Source organism: Sceloporus undulatus, chromosome 11, assembly GCF_019175285.1.
Source record: "Sceloporus undulatus isolate JIND9_A2432 ecotype Alabama chromosome 11, SceUnd_v1.1, whole genome shotgun sequence".
Lineage (NCBI taxonomy): Eukaryota > Metazoa > Chordata > Lepidosauria > Squamata > Phrynosomatidae > Sceloporus > Sceloporus undulatus.
Window position 1 is genome coordinate 6,318,954 of NC_056532.1, and position 23,534 is coordinate 6,342,487.

At 48.6% G+C, this 23,534-nt stretch overlaps 1 protein-coding gene across 11 annotated transcripts in view; it reads right to left on the minus strand.

Moving 5' to 3' along the window:
- The window catches only part of MYO18A (myosin XVIIIA), a 98,987-nt gene that overhangs the window by 27,906 nt on the left and 47,547 nt on the right, over positions 1-23,534 (minus strand). For all 11 annotated transcript variants that reach the window (XM_042442234.1, XM_042442232.1, XM_042442231.1 and 8 more), the window contains 14 exons: positions 23,214-23,300; positions 19,781-19,922; positions 19,182-19,341; positions 18,414-18,600; positions 16,832-17,072; positions 13,467-13,576; positions 12,685-12,750; positions 10,383-10,511; positions 8,758-8,901; positions 7,840-7,929; positions 7,090-7,209; positions 6,681-6,792; positions 6,181-6,308; positions 5,669-5,823 (listed from right to left, as the gene is read on the minus strand). In XM_042442234.1, coding sequence (XP_042298168.1) covers positions 5,669-5,823; positions 6,181-6,308; positions 6,681-6,792; positions 7,090-7,209; positions 7,840-7,929; positions 8,758-8,901; positions 10,383-10,511; positions 12,685-12,750; positions 13,467-13,576; positions 16,832-17,072; positions 18,414-18,600; positions 19,182-19,341; positions 19,781-19,922; positions 23,214-23,300 — 1,871 coding nt within the window. The remainder of the gene's footprint in view (positions 1-5,668; positions 5,824-6,180; positions 6,309-6,680; positions 6,793-7,089; positions 7,210-7,839; positions 7,930-8,757; positions 8,902-10,382; positions 10,512-12,684; positions 12,751-13,466; positions 13,577-16,831; positions 17,073-18,413; positions 18,601-19,181; positions 19,342-19,780; positions 19,923-23,213; positions 23,301-23,534) is intronic.

Sequence of the window (23,534 nt, forward strand, 5' to 3'; positions counted from 1 at the left end):
CGCCTGTCCCCAACCAACCAAGCATCCCCTGGCCCTGCCACCTGCGCTGAAGCATGGGTTGCCTTCCATTCCCAATCTGACTCCATCTGCCGCACTGTTCGTTTGCGATGAATATTTATATGCTGCTGTTTTGAGGGCACACAGAGCCCCCAAAGCAGCTTGCAACCTCATAAAAGCACTAAGAATAAAAATCAAAATTAAAAGCAAACAACTCGCTTAACGGCGCAACGGCATCATCAAGAACGCTCTGGAGACCCAACCGACATTCAGCGCCATGTCGGAAATGGTGCCGTTTGGACCACCGTGGTTTGGAGGAAAGAGGCTCAAAGGAGCCTCCCGAGAGAAGCTGCCAACACCGAGAAGGCCCTGTCCCATGTACTTGCCAGGCATACTTTGGATGGTGGCGGGCGCATGGGCACAGCATATGTACCAGGAGGTACTTGTGATGGTTATTATTATTCACTAGTGGGGAAGAAAAGACTGGATCCGTTCCTCAAACAGAGCATAGTTAAAAGTGCTTTTCACAAGACTTTGCAGTGGCTTCCAACTTGGGATGGCTTTAAAAGGGGATTGGAAGCACACATAGAGGGGCCTTAAATAATGTCCTTAAATAAATAGTGGCAAGATAAGTCATCAGGAAGGCTTAACTTGAATTGAGGCGACCGGAAACTCAGGACACTGCAGTTTCCTCCTGGAGGTTGTTTTTGGGGTTTGGTATTCTACAGCCTCCGAGGAAGGAAAAACATACATCTCATCCAGTATAGACACTGAAGTTTTAGTCCTCCCAGAAGTAGATTTTCCTAACTCTACCAAAGATCCCGATGGGAGCTGAGACTGCCAAATGAAGGGAAAGCGATCAGGTTCAGAGCATCACCAGCTGGGAGCACGATTCGGCCTTCGGCTCAACACTGGCCTTCGTCAATAGAAGATAATTACAGAGACCAGTCTAATCTCTTTAAAAGAAATCAAGAAATTCTGCATGGCTGCAGCCTCAATTACACCTTGGGCTCTTGTAATTTCATCCACGCGTTCTTTACCCGCGTTTGACCCCATCTGGGATAACCAAAGCATTAAGATATTAATAAATGTTTTTAAACACCACCAGTGTGGCGTAGTGGTGTTTGAGCTACGGAGGAGGACTCCGGAGACCAGGATTCGAACCCCTGCTTGGCCACGAAACCCACTGGGTGACGTTGGGCAAGTCATATTATCTCAGCCTCAGGTGAAAGCAATGGCAAACCTCCTCTGAGCAAATCTTGTCAAGCAAACCACTGGACAGGTTTGCCTTAAGGTTGCCATAAGTCGGAAATGACTTGAAGTCCCACAACAACAACAACAACAGCCAAGATTAATACAGGGAAGCAGTACTGTGTGGTAGTTAAAGTGGTTTTCTTGGACCTGAGAGAACCAGATGTGAAAGGGATCTGGGAGTCCAAGTAGACCACAAATTGAACATGAGTCAACAGTGCAATGTGGCAGCTAAAAAGGCCAATGTGATTTTAGGCTGCATCAATAAAAGTATAGTGTCCAGACCAAGGGAAGTAATAGTGCCACTCTATTATGCTCTGGTCAGGTCCCGCCTGGAATGATATTGTGTCTAGTTCTGGGCAAAACAGTTTAAAAAGGACATTGAGAAACTGGAGCCATGTGCCCAAAGAAGGGCGACTAAAATGGTGAAGGGTCTGGAAACCATGAAGCCCTATGAGGAAAGACTCAGGGAGCTGGGGATGTTTAGCCTGGAGAAGAGAAGAATAAGAGGTGATAGGATAGCCCTGTTTAAATACTTGAAGGGATGTCATATTGAGGAGGGAGCAAGCTTGTTTTCTGATGCTGCAGAGAACAGGACCCAATGGAGCAATGGATGGAAACTACTGTACAGGAAAAGAGATTCCAGCTCAACATTAGAAGGAAACTCCTGAGTGTAAGGGCTGTTCGACAGAAGAACACACATTCCTTCCTCGGAGACTGTGGTGGAGTCTCCTTCCTTGGAGGTCCTTTAACAGAGGCTGGATGGCCATCTATCAATGGGGATGCTTTGAGGGAGAGTTCCTGCATGGCAGGAGAATAGGGTTGGACTGGATCAGGGCCCTTGCGGTCTCTTCCAACTTTATGATTCTATGATTCAAAGTCTTCACTGTGTCTACACCTAAAGGGGACGAAACCCTCGCTTATCTATAATGCTCTCCAACAATAAGGACACCTCAGTTGATTTGCAAGATGATGTAAATCAAATAGAAAGGGGGGAAATTAAATCTAGTGAGAACACAGATAGGCTCAACCATGGGCATCAGTTAGTTGACATAAAGGAAGGAGGTTCTCAACAGCATACAAACAACCGGTGTTGTCGTTTATTAAGGATAATTTCCTACCAACATAAACCCAGCTTCTACAAAGGGAGTTAAAATGTCATCCCGGAAGCACAGACCGAGTCAAACCTTGAACTTCTTTCTGGTGGCTTTGTTAGGCTTTTTCAGAGCCCTTCGTGCCTCCCTTTATGTCATGTTTATCGTTGCTCATTTGAAACCTACCTATGTTCTCCTGTGATTTTAATTTACTTTCCTGCTATTAAACTTCTACATCCTCACTGAGCCATGAAACTCGGTAGGTGACTTTGGCCCAATCTCTCAAACTCTCTTTCTCTCACTCGTTCTCCTCTAGCCTGCCTCACAGGACTGTTGTTGGGAGGGATCAAGTGGGAAGGAGGAGGAGAAAACACCTCCCTGAGCAGCTTCCCTGGAAGAAAAGAAAAGAAAGGGAACAGATAAAACGGATTGACTGGAATCAAAGAGAGCGGCCACCGGATTCTGCAACGCCAAATCCCATCACTTCAAATTCCACGACTGCAAATTCACGGCGCATTCTGCGCCTGCTATCAAATGGCACGACGCAACCCAAAAGTCAGCATGGGGAATGCATGGCCCTGAAGGGTTGCGCGGCTGCTCAGCACTCCGTTTTTCACCCAGCAGCATTTGGCAAGGGAAGGGACCCACGCAGGAGCCTTGTCAATGCAACCCCGACTGAAGCATAAAGAGCTCCTTTCTGCTTAGTTTGCCTCTTGAAATTTCGGTGGCCACCCGCCAGCTTGGTCCCCTGCCAAGACCCCCCTTCCTTCTTTCCTTCTTCCTTCCTTCTCCCTCCCTTTTGTCTTAAATCTCATCTCAGCTGGGGGCCTCTCTTAACTCTGCTGTTTACAAGCCTTTAATTTCCACCAGAAGAGCCCAAGCAGGGAGCAAATTGCAGAGCATCTTCCCTGGCGCCTGTTTGCAGGGATTGCTAATCGAGAAATCCCATTGTCGCGAGGAGGGAAAGTGAGCAGAGTGAAGGGAGGCATGAAGGACAAAACGGGGGGAGCGGGTTGAGAAGGGGAGGACCCCTCATCGCTGGGAGATGCTGTGCAGGAGCTAGAGGGAGATCGGATACAGACAGTCTATGGAGAGGGAAGCCTGAGAGGCAGAGATGGGCGGCAGGCACGGCGCATGGGAGCCATGGGTTTCGAGAGGCTGCAGTTCCCAGAATGCCCCAATTAGAAGTTCCAGTTGCGCATATATAATACTTGTGATGATGACAATAATGCTTCAGGGCCTCTGGGAAGAGAAAATAGCTGTGGTTTCAGTAGAGCCATGTCGAATGGACTGAGAAAATACCCGAATGAAATTGCCCTGGATAGGATCATGGCACCACAGTTATCCACATTATCTGACAAGATGGCACCGATTCCTAGATTCTTGGACAGAATCTAAACTTGATAGTACAAAACTCGAGTTGGTGACACCTGGGAGACTGTGAAACTAATAGTGATGATAAAAAATTATTGTTGGATTGGAACCAACCTGTTGTTGTTGTTGTTGTGTGCTTTCGAGTCATTTCCAACTTATGGTAACTCTAAGGCAACCCTATCATGGGATTTTCTTGGTAAGATTCACTGTTCAGAGGAAATTCGCCAAGGATAGAAGGCAGACTAGTGGACTACATGGGCAAGACTTTGATGTACCAGAGCGGTGCGAAATTGTTGTTTTTGTTCTTGCTGTTGTTGTTGTGTACCTTCAAGTTGTTCCCACCTTATGGCAACTCTAAGGTGAATCCATCGTGGGGTTTTCTTGGCAAGTTTCTTCAGAAGGGGTTTGCCATCGCCATTCTCTCTGAAATTGTGACATGGTTATATGTCTTCAAGTCAACTCTGACTTATGAGGACACTGCCATAGGGTTTTCATGCTCAGATTTCTTCAGAAATCTGACTTGCCCAAGGGTTGCCATGGCTGAGCAGGGACTCGGATCCTGGTCTCCCGGAGTCCTAGTCCAAAGCTCAAACGTTGGCTCTCTGGGGTGAAATGAGCCAAGCTCAAAACATAGGGTGTCTGGGAACCGATGAGCTTAAAACCGTGCCTGGAAATCCCATAATGAGAGCCTATGGTTTCTATCCCTTCACCGGACGCCTCAAGCGCTTCCATGAGAATGGGAAAAGTGCACATGGAGTAAGTCCGGATCAAGCCCGCTGTGCCCTTTCCAGTTTCTGGCCCATTTCAAAAGCAAGCAGTGGGTGTCATTGGTCCGTTTATTTAGTGACCCGTGTTAAACGTCAACTAATCCCCATTCTTCTTTCCAGTGGGTAATAAATAGCAGCATTAACACAGGCTCTGCTTTTCGGAAATTGAAATTAATTAGGTTGATTCTCTCACTTGCCGGGTCTCTTTTCCCTCCCCTCCTTTTCCCCTCCTTCCCCTCCTTTTGGCCGTATGATCATTACCATAATGAGATGAAAGCGTCTCCGCTGCTTAATAACGTTTTTTAAAAGGCGAGGAGAGTCTCATAATGGAAGAGGAGACGGCGAGGTGAGCAGAAGGCGGAGGAGAGGAGGGCACAGCCCGGGGCTGGCTTTTATGCTAACGGCTCTCCGGACAACTTCTCCATGCCTTAATAGCTTGTCGTTAAGACAAAACGACCGGGATGCCAGGCAGCAACGGTGGCAGAGAGGCAGCGTTTGGTGCCAATGCCACCACCCTCAAATGAAGGGCAGCAAAAGGAGATGCAGAATGGCAAGGTGAGGCGGAGGGAAGATAACTGGATTAGTGGCATAAACCTTCCCACTTTCGGAAAGGGATGAGGGCTGTGCCTTAGGGTTCCAGAAGCTGTATTACACAAACCCCTCCAGCCATTTTCAAATGAAGGGACAGCACAGAAATCTCCAACGATTGCTGGATACAGTTCAAACCATCCTGAACTGAAATAGTGGAAGAGCTACTTTAAACATGACTTGTCTCTCCATCTATATACACGTCTTACAGCAGGTGAGGGTAACCTGGTACCTTCCAGATGTTCTGGACTACAGCTCACACTATTCCCAACCACTAGCAATGCTGTTTGGCCCTTACAGGAGCTGCGGCCGCAGAAAGGCAGCCCTCAAAATGTTCATTTCACAGTTTTGTGTTGTGTTTGTGATTATGACTTTGGCCGCTGTTTTGGGGGATGTGTACCTATCTTGTTATCACTGGCTCTGGATTTTGTTAATTCTAGTTTTTCTTGATGCACTATCTTTAATCTTGGAAGCCACCTCCAAGAGGGATTGAGCAGCCTGAAAACCTTTTCAGTGAGACGCAATGAGTCCGCAAAGCCAAGCTTGTTCAGCTCTTGCCCTCCCTTCAAAAAGGCCTCCCTCCTCCACTTTCCTCACCTGCGCTGCTTCTTCTCCAGCTCATGGTTCCGGCCTTGCTGACCCTCCAGGTGCAGTTTGGTGTCCTGAAGCTCAGCCGTCAGGCGTTGGCACTTCTTCTTCAGGGTCTGGAGGGCACGCTGGCTCTCCTCGCCATCCGCCTGCAAGTCGGTCAGCTGAAAAGTAAAGCAGGCCATCATGAAGGTGGTCTGAGGTCGGACAGCAGAGGAGTCCAAAAAGGAAAACAAAAGCCCTCTATAGCAGGGACGGGCAACTGTTGGAAGGTAAGGGGCTGCATTAGGCCCCCGAGAGACATACATATGCCTTGCTGTACTTCTTGCTGTACCTTTTACACACACTAAAAATCAAACTTTCCCCCCTAAAGGCCCTTTAGCCAAATGCCCTATATGCAATGCCCTATATGCAATGCACACCCTGACTGTATTACTAAGAAAAAGCAAAGCAAGGAATGCAGAAGCCATTTACAAAGAGAGAGAAGCAATGAGAAAGAAGGCCCAAGAAAGGCATCTCACCCGTCTCTCCAGTTGCCGCTTTCCCTGCTGTTCCACCTCCAGCTTGTCCTCAAAATCCTGCTGCAAGCGCTTCTTGGTGAAGTCAATCTCACGGATGGCGCGCTCGTACTTGAGCCGCCATTCGCCACCTGTGGGCCAGAGGGGGAGTCAGAAGGCGTGGGCTAGGGTTGACCCGTGCCCAATATTACAAGGGATGTCCTCTGTTTGGGGGCCAGGACATTTGGGCTTGTCCTTTCTAGGGCTGGCAGGCATCCCGTATTTTAAAGGATGTCCCTCCTCTGAGGGTTGGAAAGCTTTCCTTTCATATAGAAAAAGATGCCAAAAGTTCTTGTATAAAGAAACCAGAGTTGCAATTATGAGGGCCTGAATCAAACTTGCAAAATTGATTCTTCTTCCAAAGCACAACAAAGTATGGTGCAATCTCTTAGGAAGAGCTAGAGCTGTGGCCAGGGAGAGACAGAGAGTGAGGTAAGGCAGGAATGAAGGTCCAAAGAATCCACCTGAGTCGTCGTCGTCCATCTCGCCGTTGAGCTCAGCAGCCCGGATGAGCCGGGCCTCCATCACCTCCATCTCCATGGAGTCCATCTGCTTCTTGAGGGCATCATATTTGGCCTGGCAGAAACAGTGGGTCAGTTCAGTGCGCAAGACAAAACCAATGCCCCCAAACCCAGTCCCTTCTCCATTTTCCAAGCCCCTTTCCACATGTTGCTGATTAAAAAATTAGAGCCTGTGGGGTACATCAGAGACCAGCTCAGCCTTCTCAGCCCACTAGTAAACCTGAAAGATGGTGGCTCAGCTGCAGGACACAGTAGGTCTTGCTTTGAGCATGAAGAGGTGGGATTGAGGGTTGCCAACTCAAAGCCTCCAGGTAGCCCCAAAGCCTCCCTACTCCTGAGCCTCTGGACTGACCTGGAGGTCCTTCATCTCCTTCTCAGCTCGCAGCCGTTCTGCAGTTTCAGCGTCCAGGAGCTGGGAAGCCGAGTCGCCCGTATTCCTCTCGTCGGTCAACTCTGAGGTCAGCTCAGTAATCTGAGGAGGCAACAAGCAGAAGAGATGTAAAAGGGAGGCAAAAAAAGCTGTGTAAGTGGGACCTACCCAACTACTGATCTTTCTAAGCGGCTCATGGATTGCCCCCCAACTCTCTACAAAACCTCAAATGCAAAGATATATCGTTAAATCTCAAAGTCAGAATCAACTATGCCATCCTGTTTCTTATTTCTGCATATGGCTGAGAAAGCTGGATAGTAAAGAAAGTTGTCAGGAAAAGAACTCACTCTTTGTAAATGTGGTGCTGGAGGAGAGCTCTTTGGATATCATGGATGGCCCAAAAGACCAATAAATGGGCCGGAGAGTAGTTTAGCCCTGAACTTTTTGTAGAATGAGCAAATTGAGGGACTCATACTTTGGACATATCATGAGATGATGTGACTCACTGGAAAAGATGATAATACTAGGGAAAGTGGAAGGCAGGAGGAAAAGAGGGAGACCAGACTACGGATAGATGGATTTGACCAAGGAAGCTGCAACTATTACATTGACTTTGCAAGTAAAGGATGACCCAGAGAGACTCTTGGAGGCCTCTCATTCATAGGGTTGCTGTATGCCATCAAACTGATAGCAAATCATACCACCACCACCATCAAATTCCTAGGTATCCACCTTGCTCTCCAAACGGTCGCTGTTCAGTCGCAGTTCATTCCTCTCCTTTTCAACCTTCTCCAGGCGGCTCTTCAACTGCTGGATTTCCTCCTATTGAGAAAAGCAATGTCAGGTAAGGACCATGGAGCAAGCATCTCCTCACAAGAGGATGCATAAACGGAGCTTAAGTCAAGGGAGAGGGAGATGGGGAGAGGGTTTCCTTTCTCTCTTTAAAAGGGATGTTTACAGTCAGAAAGTACATTGGCATAAAAAGGAACCCTAAGGAAGAAATGTCAATGAATGTAAAGCTTTAAGGTTTCCAAAGGCATTGCAGAGGTCTTCTCACCAGAGCTCAGAAAAGGTACGTTTTGGGCTGTATTGCACTGGTGTGTGTTAGATCAGTGTGTCGGACCCGTGGGAGTTGTAGTTTTGTGAGACATTTCACCTTCTCTGTCAGAGAGCTCTGGTGCCACAACGAACTGCAAATTCCAGGAGTCCACAACATGGAGACATGGCAGTTCAAGCAGCGCCAAGCTGCATTAATTCTGCAGTGCAGATGCAACCTCAGGAGGAAGGCAAAGCCAAATCACCTCTGAATAATAAACTCAGACACGAAAATCCTAGGACAGTGTTGCCATAAGTTCTATGTTTTTGATGTTGTGTTGTAGTTGCTGTTATTGCTATTTTATTTATTTATACCCCTCCATTCTCCCAGCGTAGGGACTGAAGGCAGCTAACAAAATTTAACCTGAACTTGACTTGAAGGCATGTCACAACAACAATGACAACAAGTTACCTTGAGTCTTATGCCAAGAGCAAGGTGGGTTATAAATTAAATAAACACACAGACCAAGGCAGCATCCCTTGGAGTCCTTTAAAAGACATGCCTTGAGGTACTATTCCCTGCGTTTCCCCCTCCAAAACAGGGATCATACGCACATCCTTGCCCCGGATCTGGTCCTCGGTGAGCTGAACTTCGATGAGGGGCCGGACGGTGGTGAAGAGCTTCCACCAAGGCCAGTCCTTCACCCCTTTGTTCTTCTTGATATTCTTCTGCACGCAGCGGATCGCCAGGTCTTGGATCTGTACGATTGTTGGGGAAAGAGAACCAAGGAGTCAAAAAGCCCATCGCCCAATGGAGAAAACACACCCAGTGGCTTCTTCCACAATAAGAAGAGGCTCAGGGATGGAGGGAAGAAAATCTGCATGTGAGCAGGGAGCAACCTACACCCCTTAAATTAGTTGTCATTTTGTCCTTTTCTTTTTTTATCGTTTGCCGCTCATAAAGTACCTTCTCCCAAACCCAGCCGTAAAGCTTAATCTTGCCGAAAACACGGGCGCAGGGCGGGAGGGGAGCAGCCCCTTGGCTGGGTCTCTGGTTTATGCGTTGGGTAATAAACGGAGTAGCTGACACAGCTCTTTAATCTTAACATAACAGCCTCTGCCCGCCTTGCTGCGGAATGGCTCCTCCGCCCAAGTGCAGATACACACACACACAAACACAAACACACACACACAGAGAGAGAACTGGGAAGGAAGGTAGCCTGTAATAAGCGGGTGGACTGGGAAGGCAAAGGCAAAAATGGGGAGGGAGTGGGTTTGGGCTCAGTCGCTATAAAAGAGATTTATGTAGGGAAATGTTTTCACAGGTCGTGATAAAAACAACCTCCAATTGGTCCCTTTTAATTGGGAAAGGATATTGGGCAGCTTCCCAAAAGATGCATAGCAATTTAAAAATGCAGTATTTCTCACCTGCAAGAGAGCTGTGTATAAACCAAGCGGCACTGAGCAGGAATTAAATGCATGCTGTGTGAACGGTGCTACTGTAATGATCAGAGGTCTTAATAAGGTCTAATGAGCGGCGATTTCTCCGCACAGTTGTGCAGAGACTGTCCACTTGGAAACTCCTTCAAGTGGGTTTACTTTTAAAAGCCAAGACTGCTTCTTGTTTCAGTGCAAGAACGGAGGAAGTGGCGTTTCATGTGCCACAGCATCCTTACCTGCATCCTCCTCCTTCACAGAGAAGATCCTACAAAAGCCATGGGCCCAAGCCTCACAAAGTGCTCCCAGAAATGACCAAAACCCATCAGAGCCCTAATGGCTTCCCCTCAAAGCCCATAAGGCCTCCCCATGCCTCCCCGAATGCTCCAACATGTCCAAATGGACCATCTTTTGCAGAAGCGAAAGGGACACCCTTCTCTCCTGTCCACTCACCTTGCCTACTAATGAAAGAAACACACAAACACACACACACACATATATATACACACACACACATACACAGAAAGAGAGAGAGACTCTCCATACCTGTTGGAAGATTAAAGAGCCATCTCCCTGGGGCTAGGAAGTCCCAGCTGCACTCCTGGCTGAGCCTGCAATTCTGGGCCTCTGCCCAGTGTTTGTGGGAGGCAGTGCTGCCCATTTTAGGCTAAGTGTCAGGCGGGCAGTCGGCCCAGACTGGGAAGGGGCCGGTGGAAGGGAGAGAAGGGGGTGACTCACACTTCTCCCTCCCTCTCCCAACTTTTAAGGACTCCCTTTGGACCCACAGTCCCACCCTGGCATACCTTTCTCTTCTTGAACTGCTGGCGGGCCAGAAAGCCTCGGCAGGCGGCTTGGAAAAGAGTGATGTTCCTGCTCATCTGTTTGTCTCGCTGCTCCTCCAGCTTTGCCAATGTTCCTGCCCGGAAGAACACCTTTTTTTGGGTGGGTGGGGTGAACGATAAGGGATGGAGGGCAGAAAAGGCCAGAGTCAGTTCCATCTTCAACTGGTTACACAATGAAAAGCAAGTAGGGATTAACAAGGGTTGCCAAGGAGGAAACAGAGATCTCCACGAGCATCTCAGTGGGCAAACTGCACCCACATTGTCTCCTGCCCTGCCCTGTCTTTTCTGACGCCATCTTGCTTGTGCCCTCGCAAAAGTGCTGCCATCTTGGCATGGGAGAGATGCCCCAAAACCATTGGCAGTGGCTTCACTCCACAAAAACGAAGATGGGTAGAAAAAGGATGCAGGGGTTGCTGAGGTCGCCACTGGAGTCAAAGGTCTGGGCATTTAGGGGCAAGAAGGGCAGGAGCCAGCATGGTGTAGTGGTTTCAGCATAGGACTAGGACTCTGGAAACAAGGATTCAACCCATGGCTAGGCTGGGATGACCCTGGGCAAGTCACACTTTCTCAGCCTCAGGGGGAAGGCAATGGCAAACCTCCTCTGAAGATCTTTGTCAAGAAAACCCCATGACAGGTCCGCCTTAGGATTGCCATAAGTTGGAAAGGACTTGAAGGCACACAAAAACAACAATAAGGGCAGGAGGAGAGGATGAGGTTGATAGAGATGAGAGAAGCTTCTGCATCCAAACAACATCCCCCTATCTCGAGATTCAAGAAAACAGAACCTCTCTACCTAAATGGCCAACACCATGAGGTTAGTAGCCTGAAAGAACCCCACGACTAACTTTGGGGGCTAGGAAGGTAAATCAAGAATTCAGGAGTCTGCAAATCTTGGGCAGTGTGCCCCTCCTCAAAAACGCTATAATTTGGGAGAGCAGATTGCAACGCCTGCTGTTGAAGGAGATCTGTGAGAAGTTTCCAAGGATAGAAAGTGAATGGTCACCCACAACGAATGCAAGTGAAATCCCACCACCAACTCCCTTCCTTGGTTGGTGCGGTGGGAGGGAGCCTTTTGCGCTGCCAGCCTAATTTAACTGGCGTGGCAAGAAGGGTGCACACACAAGCCCAGCGGAGCCCATCCTCTGTCCACTTGGAAACTACAGGCTCCCGGAGTGTGCCCAATTGTTGTGACAAAGCTTCCACTCCCGGCTGTCCCTACGCATTAGCCAGCAGTGCGACACATCTCTGGCTGAGGAGGGGTGAAAGCGAAGCCCTCTCGGCTCCCCCAGAGCAGCTGAGCAGCCGCCACTGAATGTTTAGCCTCTAGTGTGCGCTGTGTGTGGTTCCTGCACCAGAGGTGACCGAGTCTAACCTACGCACATGTTTGGACAGACCCAAATTGTGCTTAAAGCCCGGTTCCTGACCCTGGAAGAGTGTCCAGATAGTGGCGGTTGCAGAACGTATGGCTGGCTGGAGGATCCAGCTCACAGCTTAGACTACTTACATTCAAAATCCCAGATAGTCCAAATTTGGGTTTTTCTATAAGTATAGTATTTTTTAAAAGGCCAGTGTGGTTTGAGTATTGGACTATGACACTGGAGACTAAGGTCCAAATCCCTGCTCAGTTATGGAAACCCACTGGGTGCCCCTGGGCAAGTCCCATTCTCTCAGCCTCAGAGGACGGCAATGGGAAACCTCCTCTGAAGAAATCTGGCCAAGAAAACCCTATGACAGGGTCACTATATTGGATCCAGCATGGTGTAGTTGTTGGACAAGGAATCCAGGAGACTAGGGTGCAAATCTCTACTCATTCACAGAAACCCATTGTTGACCATAGGCAAATCACACCCTCTCTGCCTTGGAGGAAAGAAACCTCCTCAAAATAAATGCCATGACAGATCTGCTACAACGTAAAGACACATAACACCAACAACAAAGTTCCCAAACCCTCTTTTCCACAAGCTCTAGTTCCAAGGATCTCTCTACTTTCTTATTGTATTTTAAAATATTTTAGAGTGGGGGATCTTGTACCCCTGCTGCCAATGTTGGACTGCACATCCTAGTCAGCATAGCCAGTGGGGAAGGATGACAGGAGCTGCAGTGCAGCAACCTCTTCAGGTTGAACATTTCCAAGTTTACGGCTGCAAAGATCAACTAGGAAATGGTACAAGCCTACTAAAACTGGCTGATGGTCAGTGGACCCAAGGAAGCCAAGGAGCAGCCATCGCACAGAGCCTCTGAAACAAATATATAAATATATTACCCGGCTCAGGCCCATGTGGAAGCTGCTCTTCTCCAGTTCCAGGGAGTCCAGGAGCTCTTCCACAGCCTGAAAGGATAGGAAGAGAGAGCCTTGCATTAATCGCTCATCGTCACATCAGCAGAAAGCAGGCAAGGAAGTGGAAGAGAGGAGCTGAAGGGCTGCCCTCCTTTCTCTGCTTATTCAAGCACAAGGACTACAGCAGGGGTGGGCAATCTCAGGCCCTGGGGCTCAATCCGGCCCTCCTCAGGTTCCCCGGATGCCTAAGCGCCTTCCTTTCCATTGCTGCCATCCCAGCTTTCACACCTGTCCCACCACACACACACATAGAGAGACATTTTAAAAGGTTGGAATCTCTTGGCTAAGGCTCCTCTCCTGGTAGGAACAGCTTTAGAATGGAAATAATAAACATGTGTACATTTTGGTGCCTCTTATTATGCTTTTGGCTCTACTCCCATCTCCCTACAAATTGAATTTGGCTCTCAGGATCGCAAGAGGGTTCCCACTTATGGTCTATATTAGAAGTGGGGTCAATGGTGGGCAATCCTCCCCTTGCAGAATCTCACACACTCCAACCACACAGGGGTAGGCTAAGGTTGTGATGTTATGAAAAAGGTCACCTTCCAGTTCCCAAACACATTGGAGTCAACTGCTGCAGAATGTTGGCTGTATGGGGATATGCTGGCACCCACATCTGAATCTCCCACCATTCTCACCACCTCGCATGTTAAGGGCTTCCCCTCTCTGTTCCCCCTCCAAAAGTGGACATTCAGCCTCCTCCGTACCCGCTTCTCGTCCGTGACGATGTAGTTGCGGCCATGCTTCTTGGTGAGGTGAGGGGCCAAGACGTCAAAGCGCCTCCGAAACTCTGCAAACACCATGTGGTCTGGATAACCTGTGAAGGTGCACAAAGGAAGGGGCATGAAAAGAGCAGTCATGATGCAAGAGGAGGAAAAGCCAAAAGAGAGGGAGACCGAGGGAAGGCCTCTATGCACCCCAAGACAAAGTCTGGCTGAGAAGATACTGCCCACAGCCATGCCATCCAAAAGGCCAGGGAGCAGGAAAAAGTTATTTTAGACTACGACTTTCAGGATCCTCCAACCAACAGCGCTTTGGAAGTGCTGGACTAGGACCTGGGGAGGCCTAGGTTCAAATTCCTGCTGGGACATGGAAATCTGCTGGGTGACCTGGGTTAAATCACTCTTTTAACCTCAGAAGAAGGCAATGCCAAACCTCCTCTGAAAAAAATCCTGATAACAAGAGCCAGCATAGTATAGTGGTTTGCATATTGGATCAGGAGATGAGAGTTCAAATTTTCACCCAGCTCTGGAAAAACCACCCAGGGACCTTTGGCAAGCCCCACTCTCTTAAGAGGAAGGCAATGGCAAGCCTCCTCTGAGTATATCTTGAGAGCCCACACAATCTTGTAGATTGAATGTTAGACTAGGAGTGCATCTACACAGCAGAAATAGTGCAGTCTGACACCACTTGATGTGCTATGGCTCCATTTTATGGAATCGTGCGATCTGTAGTTTTACAAGGTCTTTAACCTTCTCGGCCAAAGAGGGCTGGTGGTGCTTCACCAAGCTACAGATCTCAGGATGCTGCAGGATGGGGGCATGGCAGTTAAAGTGGTGTCAAACTGCACGATTTCGACACTGTAGATGCAGCCTAGGAGTCTGGGAGACTGGGGTTAAGCCCCCCTTCATCTAGGGAAGGTCCTTTGGTGACCTTTGACAAGTCAGCCTCACCCTCAGAGGCAGCCCTTGGCCAAGTTCCTCCAACTCTGCCTTGCCAAGAAAGCCCTGTGATAAGGTGGCTGTAAGTTGATGTTGGCCTGAAGGCAAGTAACAACAACCTTGCTGCAGTGAGTCCTGGCAATTCATTCCTTTTCAAGCCCTGAAACAGGGAGGCCTTGCTTTTGGAAAACCAGAGCCTGGTCCTAATTGGCTGGCGATCTCAGGCAGCCCGGTCTCAGAGGGGGGCCCTCGGCTTCTCCCCTCCCTGGCGAACGCTGAAACTCCAAATATGGCCAGCAAGTACGGAGAAGAGACCAGACTTTTTCCTGGCATGCGGTGGAACAACTTGGCTGGTGCGACGCAGGCAGAGGGGGGAGTCCTCCAAGACCACAAAGAACACACTTCCCGGGGCCTCAAGACAAGACAAGTGTTTAGCACATCAATGCCATCTTTGGTCGTGCAGCAATCTCAGATGGAGTGCCATCTCACCTCGGGAAGAAGCCTTCACCCGAGAAGCAAAGAGATGTTTAATAACGCCAAGCCCAGGATGGAAGAAGCAAACCATACGCAAGACAAGGGAAAGAAGAGGCAAACATTCATGGAGGCATAGCTTGCCAAGAAGGGGAAGATGTCGTGGGTGACACAGAACCATACAATCTCAGAGTTGGAAGGAATCCCAAGGGCCATATAGTCCAACTCCTTGCCAGGCAGGAAAACACAACTGAAACACTCCTGAAAGATGTCCATCCAACCTGTCTATCCCTCTCTCTTGCTCTCTAGAAAAGCTCTTACAATCCAGAAGTCCTTTCTAATGTTTAGGTAAAATCTTTTTACTTGTAAATCGATTCTGGAGGAGCAAAAAACAAGCTTGCTCCATCTTCTACATGGTGTCCTTTCAGATGCTTACATGAAACCTAAAAATGATACTCCACATTTTAAAAATCTGGATCCTGCCAGACAAGGTTCAGCTTTCTGGGGCACATTAAGAGTAACCATGCACAGTGCTATTTCGTTCTTGTTTTAAGCAGCTTGCTAGAAGCAGAATGGGATGCACAGAGCTTGAAAATGTTCCTTTTCTGGGCTACAGCTTCCAAAATCCTCACCATCATAATGGCCAGAGGCATAGCTAAGGGGGATTCAACTGTCTGGAAAAAAGGAGACAACTCCATTTGTCCTTGTGGGAGAGAGACACAGTCTCAAGAGGCCTATGATGATATCTTTCTTTGTTTGCAGAAGGCTCTCTGGAACAGCCTGCCGAGGAATGAAGGAGGCAGGCCAGAGGGTCCCAAGTATTCCCCCATTTGCAGGGTTCAGCTTTGGAAGGGGCATGCGGACGGTCTGCATTCTTGCCCCTTGCAGGCCGAAGTAAGCCGAAGCGTTCCCGCTATCGACTGTGTACAAACAGCAATTAAATTTATGGGCAGAGAAAGCAGTGTTGATTCTTCAGGTCTTAATTAATCATCAGCGCCATCGACCAATGGGCCATTGATCCTGGGTTCTGCGCACGGCATTGATCGGGTTTCAGAGCACTAACAACCTGGTTTTGAAATAATAAACACCAATTCCACTGTGCATCTTTTGGAAGAATGAAGGCAGAAGTGTTCTCAGTTGGAGGCACTGGGAAGGGCAGCTCACACTGCCATCACTGTTTGGGAGGAAAAGAGAAAGACCACAGAAAACCAAGGCCAGGTTGTTCAGAGGGAAGGGAAGATTCATTGGGGTTAAGACCAAGCCAGACCATTCACAAGTTTTCACAACCATTTGCACAAACCTCTTTATCTGCTCTCCTGGCAAAATTCACTTACTGGCTTCCATTGCTTTCGCTTGCCCTCAGTGATGCCAGCACATATCCAAAACTACCTTGCAACCTCCAACATTGGTTGGAATCACTCCATGACTAACACATGGTAGAGGAAGGCGAGAAGAGAGACGAAGAAGATACTAAAGTATTAGGCACAGCCAGGAAAATTGTGCTACCAACCAAAAAGGTGTCTCCTGATGCCATTCAAGTTGGACCTTCATATCCGTTCCAGACTCCTCCCTCCCTCAGACACAACAATATGCGGGACCTCAATTCCCGTTGTACCTAATGGCAGTGTGGCCACATGCACATGCCACTTGGGACAACGGGGCTTGCCATCTACAGATACTGAAATCCACAGATGACGAGGTCCCACTGTATTCCTAAGCGGGAGAACTTTTTACTCCACCAAAATTCAGAAGTGAAGAGTATCTGACACAGCCACCAAATCCTCTTTGCCTCCCTCACACACCAATACTTCCCTACCATTGCTGAACTGACCCCATATGTTATAAAGAAGAAACAGTGTCCTTGCAGAACCAGGTAATCCAGTAGCAGATCTTCATCAGAGGCAACGGCAACCCCCCACATTGCAAGGGTCAACACTCACCTTGGCGGTACATCCGAAGGGCGTCGAGAAGGCGGGAGCCCCGGATCTGTGCCCTCAAGAGCGGGACGTCCAGTTGCATGAGGCCGGCCTCGCAGTGTTCACCATGCAAGTCCAGCTCGCTAGTGCTCACCCGCCGGGCATAAGGCCCCCGGGAGTCGCCCCCGCTCCAGCCATCTGCCTTGGGCAGGAAGCAGTGGACAAAATGGAGCTTGGACTTCTTCAGGGTGTCGATGAGGGCATCCTGAGTGGCACAGAAAGAGCCTTTAGTCAAGGGAAGGTGGGCAAGAGGGTGGACTCTCAGAGCTTACATGCCCCATGAGCCAGGAGTTTGGAAATGCTGTTTCTTTTTAAGAAAGTCAGTACACTTATTGTTCTCAAAGATTTACTTTAGTTTAACCTTACAGTTACAATTTCAAAAGCAATACAGTACTCGACTTTCTCATTATTCACAATTGATAAAACCAGTTGCTTTTTAGTTAGTTATGGCAAAACCAATAGAATGGCTACAAGCTGCTGACTTGTGGAACCAGACCCACCCAAGTTCTGAAGCTATAAGCCTCATGTAATTACAAAAGCAACTTAGAAGTATTACATTTACCCTGCCAAAGGACACATGCCATCCCTTGATACAGGACAGCTGCAATGTGACTTCGTTTATGGCCAAGAAAAGGAATTAATGGCAAGAAACTTTTTTATTTCCAACAAGCTTGGTCCAACCCTTGAGGGGGAAGCCATCTGTGAGTATTTATTTAGTCTATAGGATGCCTTTCCCCCAAGCATAGGATTCAAGACGGGCATTCAGAAGGGCACCATCCTCATAGCAGAAGACCCTCATCCCCAAAAAGAGCCTTGTAAGCACTGAGGGACCAAAGGCTGCCAAATGCACACATAGCCTGTATCCTCTTGGGTGTTTCTGCAAGGTTTCCCCTTGGCCTTGGTGGATCAAGGAGACCCCTGTTTGAATTTCTGAACATCAGGAAGGGACTGACACCGGAAAAAGAGGAAAAGGAGAGGGAAATGGCCCTTTCTTCAGATGCTTGGAGATGGAGAACCTCCTTGCTAGGGTGCCTAGCTATGGTTCCATGGGACTAGGCAGCCTTGAAAGAGCAAAGAGTCAGAAGCAACACTAGGAATGCTGGCCTTGTCCTGCTCACTTTCAAGGCTCACCACTCTTTCCTTCTGTTTCTATACACACACCCTAAAAAAAGATGTAGAGAAATTTTGTAGCTCCTTTGAGACTAACTGAAAGAAGTTGGCAGCACGAACTTTCATAGACCTAAGTCTATTTCCTCAAATGCTTAAGTCTAGAAAAGCTCATGCTGCCAACTTCTTTCTTTCGGTGAGTCTCAAAGGGGCTATAAGATCTCTCTACATACTGATTATACAGACTAACATGCCTATATCTTTTAATTACACCAAAAATAAGTAAGGCTGAGTCCAAAAGTGAGTTTTTGAAGCCAAGTCAACTCTGGACAACACAAAGCAGTACTAAGACACCAGCAGCAACAGCAGCACCTCTGCATGTGTGCAGAGTGACTTTCTCTCGACTCACAGGACTGGCCCTAGGGTTGTTCAGACTCACCACTTGCAGCTTGATCTGGATGCACAGCGACTTCTTCTTCACGGCCGCCACTCCTGTCGTGAAGGTCTTCCGCATGCTGGTGGCCCGGCGCAGTGCCAGCTGGGAGCCCCCCTCTAAGCCGGCAATGGACCCGGACAAGACCATGGTGGTCCCAGCTCGGCCCGCAAAGAGGCTGCTGATCATTTTCCTGAAGCGCGCAGAAAGAAAAGAGATACGGAAAGAATCAACACCTCCCTTGGAAACATCCTCTCCCTCAGAACTTGGAAAGACCCTGTTCTCCCATCTGGGGTATGTCCTGCTGGCCAGGGGATTATGGATGTTGGAATCCCCAAACACTAATAGCCGCTGACGGCTTTTACAATAGGTTAGAGGGGTCAAGCTTGGAGATAATACATAGTTACACATTCATAACCTATATCTGTGATGTAGGACCTTAACCTATGGTTATGACTTCTTACCCACCTCTTGATATCGGCGGGCAACAACATGGATCAGATACAGAATACTAGTTAAAAGAGCATATAAAACCAATGTCCATTACAAAGACTCAATGCGTGCGAGAATAATCATTGGAAAAGGTGACAATTCTGGTGAAAGAGGAAGGTACTGCGGAAGGAAGAAGAGCCCATTAGAGATGGATGGACTCCATCAAGAAATCCATGGTTTGATGTGTTTGGAAGACCTCAGCTGGACTATGAAAGTGTGACAGCAATGAAGAGAGACAACTGTTATTTCTGAGTCTTGGAGGTACAGATGCCCACAACTTACTTCTGAGACTCCTGCAAGAGGGGCAAGGCGTTCTGGGAGGCCGGGTTCTGTCTGACGGAGCTCAGCCATCCAGTGGTGTCATACTCCACCCAGTTGGTGCCATAGCTGTGGCCGAGGAAGAAATGGCGGGGCTTGTTGCTCCGGAGAAGTGGATCGTGGCCTGCAGAAGATGGAGAACTCATAGAGCAGACTGCACCTTCCTCCCTTCCCTGACAGGCTTTTCTTGGTATAACCAAGATGGATCTGGTGCTTTAATGGTACTCAGGCTCTCAAGTGCCTTCAAGTTGGCTGTCAACTTATGGCGACCCCAGGAATCTCATAGGGTTTTCCTGGGAAGGAATCCTCTGAGGCAGTTTTGCCCATTAAAAACACTAAATTAATGCAAGAATAATCACAGGAAAAGATGACAAAAAGGCCCATAGCACCTGGGATTCACTGGCAGTCCCTGATCCAAGAGCTCACCGGGCCTGGCATTGCTTAGCTTCCCAGATCTAATGGGCTCTGGAACTTTCAGGGTATTGAAAAACAGCCACTGCGAAGGCTGGCATAAAATGAACTCAGGATCCTTCTGGGGCTCAAACTGAAGGGCATTCCTTTACCTTTTTTGTCTCCATCCTGTGGGCCATAGTAGGTGAACAGCCGGTCCAGCAGTGTGTCTTCGTTGCCACCAGGCTGAAGGGATTCCTCCTCCAGAAGCCACAGCAAGCCACGGGCCTCATCGGTCCGGGCCAGAGAGCGGACCTACAGGGAGGGCATCCGGTAGTATAAGAGGATTAGTGGAGGCTCTCATTCTGTTGAGAAACCGGGACCCCCGGGTGTCTGTGGCTAGGAGAATGGGGAGGACAAGGTTAGAGCATGCGCCATGCTTGAGAGGGGAAATGATGCCATGGGTTGGAGGAATGCACTGCTGGGGTCTCCCGCCCACCACATCTCCTCCTCCCTCCATGCAGCTCCCCACATGCCACAAGCCGACCCAGGGAAAAGCCCAGCCCTGGAAGCAAAGCAACAGCGAGAGGCGGTCTTGCTCGGCTCAGAAACGATCCTTTCGCCCGAGAAGAATCAATACTTAATACCAGAGACAGGAGAAACACACATTGTCTAGTAAAATGTTCCAGCGCGAGACGTTTACTCGGTAGAAATTCAATCTGGAGGCTTAAGCAGCAGAAATTACTCCCCACAAACTCAGCAGGGAGCAATCGGAGGAGCAGATGCGCTGTGTGAACACACACACAGAGACACACGCGTATGTGGAGAGACACACACGGCTCAGTTGTCTTTGCTGATGCTGGGGCTGGTGGGAAAGGACGGGCCTCAGGCTTCCCATCTGCACAAAAGTCACTGGACTGTCCTCCAAGATGAGACTCCAAGCTTTGCCCCTTCTTTGTCCCAGTCCCAAGAGATGCTAAAGACTTAATTCCAGTTCCCTATTCTCCTGGTCCCCAGTCAAAGGGGTGGCATGCGTTCTGGCTCCAGAAGGGCCCCGGGTTCAATCCCTTTTGTCTCCTCTCAAGCAATGAGGAAGACATGTGCACCTGAGACCTGGAGAGCGGCTGCTAGTCAGTGAAAACAGAATTGCTTCCAATGGAGAAAGCCTTACTTTGAGTCAGAGGATGGATTCAACCAAGGAAGCCACAATGGCTATCCTGAGTTTGCAAGACCAGTGGGTGAGAGGACTTGGAGGCCTCTCATGCATAGGGTCACCATAAGCCCGCATCAACCTGATGGCAGTTAACAACAACAAAGGGCTCAGGATGGAGAAAGAAAACTGAGGAAGGGGCTTAACAGACACTTTCCGGAGGCCAACAATGGGACACAGTACACAGTGGTGGTGGTGGAGAGGGCAGGTGGCTCCTTCCGCTCCCCGATCCATGCGGGGAAAAGCTCCTGCCTTGGCAAGGAATCAATGGAGAGGGCAGAAGGGACAGAGATGCTCGCCTGTCGGAATTCATCACCACCGGATCTGCGCCGTGCTAACAGGGCTCCGCCATTAGAATGACAAGCGGCAGCCAGGCCCTTCAAGCCTTGCCGCCTCCCTGCTTCTTTATGGGTCTGAACCCTAATGGAAAAGGAAAATTATGGGCTGCGAAGGTGACAGTCGCACGGCATGGCGGCGGTGGCAGAAGCCCAGGACCCCCCTCTATGCCCACCGCACCAAAGCCGACTCCACTTGGCAAAGCTCTCTTCTGCGAGGTGGGTTCAGAGTGCCAAAAAAGACCCCCCAAAGAGAAAATAAAAATGCTTCCAGTAGTTCAACACCCCTGAAGGGTGGCAGGTTGAAGAAGGCAAGACTCAATGGGCGTTTTCAGAGTGGAAATAGATATCCTTGTTATTATTGATCTTAATAATGTACTTCCTTTATAATAAGTTGTTGTTGTTGTTGTTGTTGTTACAGTGAGCTCTTGGTATCCACTGAGGTTTGATTCCGGGATCCCCAGCAGATCCTCTGATAATCGACATCACTATTATCATCATACCTATTATTATTATTCATTTACATCCTGCCTTTCTCCCAGTAATGGATATTAATGTATTGATTTTGTATTGCTGTTGTTACTTATTTATATCCTGCTTTTTCTTCAAATATGGATAAGAATATAATGTATAAAGAAAACAGTGCCCCCCCCCCCCCCGCCCCCGTTAAATCATGCAAGGAGACTATGGAGCTATTACAAAGGCACCTTCTTGCACATGGAGACTTCCACATGAGTCAATTCATGCTTTGGGGGAATACAAGAAGGTCCATGGGGGAGGGATCTGGGGGGCCAAGGGCCTTCTGCCCACCCCAGACCTAGACCCACTGAAATCGGGATATTTTGCATGTATCTGGAGGTGTCCTTTGTGCATGTGCTTGGATCCATGTGAGAGAGAAATAGATCAAGCCACACCGCAGGCTCTCCCCACTATCTGAGTGCTAGACAAACACATTTGGAAGATGCATGTGCATTAGGACATATTAGCCTTTTATAATCCATTATCAGCTTTTTAGATTTTGCTTCCTAAGAGGAGAGGGCCAGGGGAGTGAAAAGAATGAATGAATGATCTTCCAGACCAAAAGAGAGATGTGAGAGGAGAGAAATTGTACTACTTATAGAGTGACAGTGTGGGAATAGCATCAGCACCCCAAAATTGTTCCAGAGCGTCTAATGGCAGGAAGCATTTTTTTTTAAAGGAAGAGGAGTGATGGTGGGGAACCAAAGTTGGATGGCTCAAAGAAGCAAAGCACACAGCTATGCTGACAATCACTTACCTGCTCCTCTGACATGGCTTCCTTCCTTCTATTGTTGTTGTTGTTATGTGTTGTCAAGTCACCTTTGACTTATGGTGACCCTGAGAATGAGAGCTCTCCAAGAGCCCCTGCTCAGGTCTTGCAAATCCAGGGCAGCCGTGATGGAATCAACCCATCTGTACTGTGCCTTCCTTCTCCTCCTACCACTTTCTGCTTTACCAAGCACATATTCTTAATTTTTGCATGATATGAATTTTAAAGGTGGATCTGTTTGAACCTTTATAAGTCACTTTGAGTCCCAGAGTGGAGGAAAGCCATGCTATAAATCAATACAACAACACCAAGCTGCCAAAGAAGGCAGCTGTCCCAGGTAGCAGCAATGTGTTGGAGGGAGATGCACTTAAACTATCCTGCTGCCCTCACATGTGGAAGAAGGAAGATTCAGAGATGCCAGTCCAGGTGCACATGGAATGGCACAGAGGTGTCATTTTGCTCTGCACCTCGGGCACCAAAATGTCTTGGACCAGTCTTCTTGCGCCTTTCTGTTATCCTATTTTCTTTTCTTTTCTTCTCTCTCTCTCTCTCATACACACACAGTCTTTCTACCAATGGTCCCACATTTATGCCCATCCCACCAGAGGTTAACCCGAAAAACACACCCCACTGCCAAGCAGCTGTGGAGCAAGCATGGCAGCAGCAGATGCAAAGGAGAGGAGAAAGGGCAGGACGGGATGGAGAGCAAAGAAATTGACGCACGCTGCGGACTGTCGTCTCCAAACCCTGAGCATCCCTTGCATGCAGCTTACCAGTGCCTGGTGCGACGCTTGATCTACTGTGGCTACAGAACCAGATGTATTGGGCTCTAAGGCATCTAAGGAAAGGTCTATGTTTTCCTAGAGAGGACGGACAGAGGAGGAGTGATTAGTGGCCCGTTTGGCTACAGATTACAGTTAAAGGCATCCAGAGAAAGAGACAGAGGGGGAGAGAGATAATATGGGGAAGGGGGAGAGGAGAGAAAGACTCTGGTCAGTGCATTAGTTGAGAGACCATCTACAGGGCAGAGACACACAGGTAGCAGGGGTTTCCCTGGATAACCCTGTGCGCTGTCCACATAACCTGGAGGGGGA